The 5100-nt window shown below is 37.5% G+C and overlaps 1 protein-coding gene across 1 annotated transcript; it reads left to right on the top strand.

Annotated features, from left to right (window-relative positions):
- Window positions 28-2661, top strand: LOC107639072. Its single transcript, XM_021120930.1, has 2 exons — window positions 28-1497; window positions 1921-2661. The coding sequence occupies exon 1, from the start codon at window positions 211-213 to the stop codon at window positions 1339-1341; it is 1131 nt and encodes a 376-aa protein (XP_020976589.1). The 5' UTR covers window positions 28-210; the 3' UTR covers window positions 1342-1497; window positions 1921-2661.

The following is a 5100-nucleotide window of genomic DNA, read 5'->3' as shown; positions in this document are numbered from 1 at the left end:
TAAAGTCTACCACCCGTGTTATTCGAACGTTTTATTTGAATTGCTATAAGAAAGTTAAGTGGGCCGTGCCAAAATCAGCAAGGAGAACAGAGATTAGGGCTAGGGTTTTAGTGCAGAATGCATAACAGTTTGATTTGATTTTGATCCCATCCGTAATTCAGGTAACAAGTTAGTGTTGTGTTCACTTGATTCTTTCACTCGCAAATCGCAATGTTTCATATTCGCATCAAAATTATTTCTCCAGCCTCGCAAAAACTGGTTTCTTCGCTAGGTAGCAATCCATGGCTATGGCTTGCTTCGAGACTCATCTCAACCTCGTCTCCTTCTTCAGCCTCCAAAGACAACTCTTTTGCATTCTACCTAACTCATACTTGTGGGTTCTCACCAGAACGCGCTACCACCATTTCCAAGCGCCTCAAGTTAGAAACAAGTGAAAAACCAGACACAGTGATTGAGTTCTTCAAGAACCAAGGTTTGTCCCAAACTATGATCTCGAAAGTCCTTCGAACTGTTCCAGACTTACTTTCAGTCAAACCCGAGAACACTTTGCAGCCAAAGTTTGATTTTTTCAAGTCAAAAGGGTTTTCTATCTCTGACATTCACAACATCATATTAACATCCCCTGAAATTCTCAAAAGAAGCTTGAATAATGAGATCATTCCCTGCTTCAATTTCCTTGACAACATGTTTGAATGTAAGCACAACCTCATGAAAACTGTTGTAAGCTATTCAGGTGTTCTACATGTCTTTGCCAAACGTATTGAACCTAATATCAAGCTGCTGAGAGAAGAGGGTGTTCCTGAATCACACATTGTTAGGTTGTTAGAATACTATGGCAAGACAATTAAGGTATGTCCTACGCGATTTAAGAGGGCAGTGGAGGAAGTGAAGGAGATGAAGACTGATCCACTCAAGTTGCAATTTGTTATATATGTTCATATAAAGTTACATCTGAGCAAATCCACATGGGAAAGAAAGAAAGGTATATATAGAAAATGGGGTTGGACCGAGGATGATATTTCTAAAGCATTTAGAACCCACCCGTTCTGTATGTGCACTTCAGACAGTAAGATTGAGGCGGTCATGGATTTTCTGGTGAACACATTGGGCTGCAAATCTTCTGACATTATCAGATGTCCATCACTGTTGACCATGAGCTTGAGAAAGCGAATTATTCCAAGGGGCTCTGTTGTTAGAGCTTTGCTGTCGAAGGGTCTGATTAAGAAGCTGAGCTGGACTGTATTTCGGTATAATGAATTGGAGTTCCTGGATAAGTTTGTCCATTGTTATGACAAGGAAGCCAATGAGTTATTGAAGTTGTATCGGGGTAAGTTGGCTTAAGAATGTAAGAGAAATGAATGTGTCTACTCCCTGAGTCTTTTGGTGCATTGCATTGGTAGTCTCGCTTTTATGCCGTTGTTCCAACTTAAATGGCCAAGTGATGTTGCAATTCTATATTGTCCTATTACAGTTGTGTTTGCTGTGCCATTTAAACAGGTATGCTTGATTATGTGTTGAAATCATTTTATTGGTTGCTTAAGTATTTCGAAGAAAGATATTTATTCTAAAAGGGGGATGTAAGTTTAATCTATAATGGCGTAGTTTCCCCAAAATTTTCAGATTTCTTGTTCAGTTATTCCATCAAGAATAATTATATCACATCTTATGTTTTGGTGATTGGACTCGTTAATTAGACAATTTCAGGGATGGATAACCTTGAATGCCTTTTAGCACTGTATTTTATATTTTTATTGCTCATGTTGAGTTACTACCGTCTATGGTTAAACTTCCAGTAAGTTGTAGGTCACCAAAAATCGAGAAAAAAAATATAACAACTGAGCATAGAATACATTCTTGATACATTTGTCAACTGTCTTTCTTTCTATGACAATATTGAACCTCACACTATGTCCAACACAGAAAATATGATTAGCAAGGATAAATAATGGGGAGACTTCCGAATTCAGGTGTGAATTGAGTTCATGCATTCATATCTTAACATCACTATGGCTAGGGAAGGACAAAAGAAGTCTAAAGTGCTTCTTATCAGCCGGAACGTTAATCTTTCTGGGGTTCTCATGGATGAAATGTAGTTGGTTTTGCAGCAACAGGGAGTATTCTTGCTTGGAGATTTAGTGATTCGGATTTTTCCGTTGGTTATGCTTTTATGACTGACAACTTGCCTTCAGTAGTACTCCTTCATAAGGGTGGTTTTCTAGATTGATAGACTTACTTGGAGGAGTCATAGGATTGTGCTAATTCATTGGTTGTTACTTGAGTCTCTGCTGCTGTGTCAATTTGAAGACTGGGAAATAGAGTATTGACCTTAAGGCAGTTTTGCGCTGTGTCAATTTTAGGCAGAAGCCTTGAGCAAAGCCGATGCTTGCTGAATTGAGGCGCTCTGGATTTTCTGGTGAACAAACTCCTGCAAGGCTTCTGCTACCGCTGGGCAGCTGGTAATGCTGTTCTTTACTAGGAAAACTGATTATATCAACGGGTTTTGTCATTCTGGTTATGCTGTCCAAAGATCTAATGTTGAAGCAATTGTTTAGGTGTGTTGAAAAGGTCTTAAACATATAATACTCCACGAGAAGGAATCTGAGAAACTATTTATCAGGCTGAATTGATTCTTAGTGGTTGCAACGAAAACATTCACATTAATATTGTTGATTTAAATAATGTTGCGGTTTATGATGATATCATTATGCATGCAAGAATCAAAGCCTCGTTCTTTTAACTTAATTCATAGTTTATAACTTTATATGCATTGTATGTGGTTTTATCAGTCATTGTTCTAATTTTAGTTCTAATAATAATTTGAAGAAAAGAATCCGTTTATGTACTACGTTTCTTACAATTGTATGGTCAATAGAATAGAAGTCTATAGATTATAAAGAAAAATTGAAGCTATAAATTTTGAATGTTAAATAAAAGGTTGGGAACTTCTATCATAGTTGTAAGAACCGGACCGGACTGGCCGGTCTAACTGGAAAATTGGTGAACCGGTCATCTAGCCGGTCCGGTTGAGCAGTTCGATTGCACAAGGGAAAGAACTGAAGAGAACTGGTTTGAACCGTCTAGTTTAGATGAAAACCAGTGGTTTTGTGTAACCTGACCGGTTTGAAACTTTTTTTTTCCCTTACCCAATACGATGTCGTTTTGGTCGTTTTAAATAAAAAAGAACAGACCTAAACCTAACCTAGTAACCCTAATGTCCTAAACGGCTACCCCTCCCCCTCGAGCTTGAAGGCTCTCTTTCTCACCTCATCACACCATAGTCTTTCAGTTACTCTCAATCTCACTCCACACTCCAAAATTGACGATTGTCGGCCATCTCTGTTGCTTCTTGTTGTCCGGTGCGTTGTTGACTATGTTGCGTCTGTGGCTCCCCTATGCCGTTGCGGCTTTGGCTCGCAACGCAACCGACCTCTTCGCGTCTCCTTGCTCCGCGTCTCTTGTCGTCATTGTCGCGTCCTCTCTGTCACTGCTGCCTTCCCCTCGCCAGAGTCTGCTTCATCGGACATGTTGGTCTCCTCACTTCTTTGCGTTCATGAAGTGAAATCCATTATCTCTGTCGTTTTAGTTATTCAGTTGGATTTTAATTTGATTAAGTGAGTGAGTAACTGATTAATGATGTTAAATTGTTGATTATGAATCTGTTTGTTATATTGTTAATTATAACTTGTTGATTCTTGGCCGTGTAACATATATAGGTTAATGACAGATTCATGTTTTGTTCTGATTATTAGTGTTTATGGTTGTTTTTGTTGATGTGTTATGTTATTACTGTGAATTTATATTGCTACATAGGGAATATGTTATGTGAATTTCTAATAGATGTTGTTTTATGCCGTTGCTATTCCATATTGTTTTAGAATGGCTTCAATGAATACACCATCAGAAACACCATCCTTGCAAGAATAAGGATCAACTCCTGATGCATCAATTGGAACCCAAAAAAATAACAATAGAGCAAAAACTGATCCTGTATGGGGCTATTGTAAACAAGTTGTGGAATCTAGAAAAATCATTCTATTATGTATATATTGTGAGAAGTTTATTAGGGGTGGAGGAATTCATCGGTTTAAGCTTCATTTAGTTGAAAAAAGAGGAGATATTAAGTAATGTCAAAAGGTGCTAGCTATAGTGAGACACCAATTCAATCAAAGCATTGAAGATCTTCAAAGCAAGAAAAGGAAAATCAAGAACAATATGTAGAAAGTTATAATACTTGTAATGAAGTTGAAAGAATTTGACAAGATCGAACATAATGAGATGCGACAACAACAAAAATCCAGAGTTCCAGCACCTAGCTCTAGAAAAGGAAAACAAGTCAAAGGATTACAATCCTTTTTTCCATCGACAACAACACCCGGAGTTTAACCAACTATCAAAAGTGTTCTCTAAAGCAAAGAAATTGTGAAGTGTGATATTGCTATTGCGAAATAGATGATGAATGTCTTTGTACCATTTAATGCGGTTGATTCAGCTTATTATTAGTAAATGATTGATGCTATTGCACGCATCGGTGCAGGATATAAGGGGCCAAATTATCCAAGAGTCTGTGGGTATTTGTTGAGCAAGTTGGTTGAAGATGTGAGGAAAATGATTGATGGTTATCGTACGATTTGGAAACAAACTTGATGTACCATCATGAAAAATGGATGGACTGATTGTTGTAGGCATGCTTTAATCAATTTTGTGGTTTATTGTCCTAAAAGAACTATTTTTCTAAAGTCAGTTGATGCTTCTAATGTCTCGAAACCTGTTGATACTTTGTTTAAGTTGTTTAGGGATGTTGTATTGATTGTTGGTCTTGAGATTGTTGTGCATATTGTAATGGATAATACTGCAAATTATATTGCCGCTGGAAGGTTGTTAGAATATGAGTTTGCTAAATTGTATTGGCCCCTTGTGTAGCTCATTGGGTTAATATGATGTTTCAAGATATTGGGAAGTTACAAGAAGTGAGTGAAATAGTGTCACAAGCTTCAATAATCACCAAGTATATCTATAATCATTGCTATTCATTGTTCTTGATGAGAAAATTTACAGGCGGGCAAAAAATACTTCATTCGGCTCCAATTCGATTTGTCACTA

This window comes from Arachis ipaensis, chromosome B04 (genome assembly GCF_000816755.2).
Source record: "Arachis ipaensis cultivar K30076 chromosome B04, Araip1.1, whole genome shotgun sequence".
In the NCBI taxonomy this organism is placed as follows: domain Eukaryota; kingdom Viridiplantae; phylum Streptophyta; class Magnoliopsida; order Fabales; family Fabaceae; genus Arachis; species Arachis ipaensis.
This window is presented reverse-complemented; position numbering and strand designations above follow the sequence as displayed.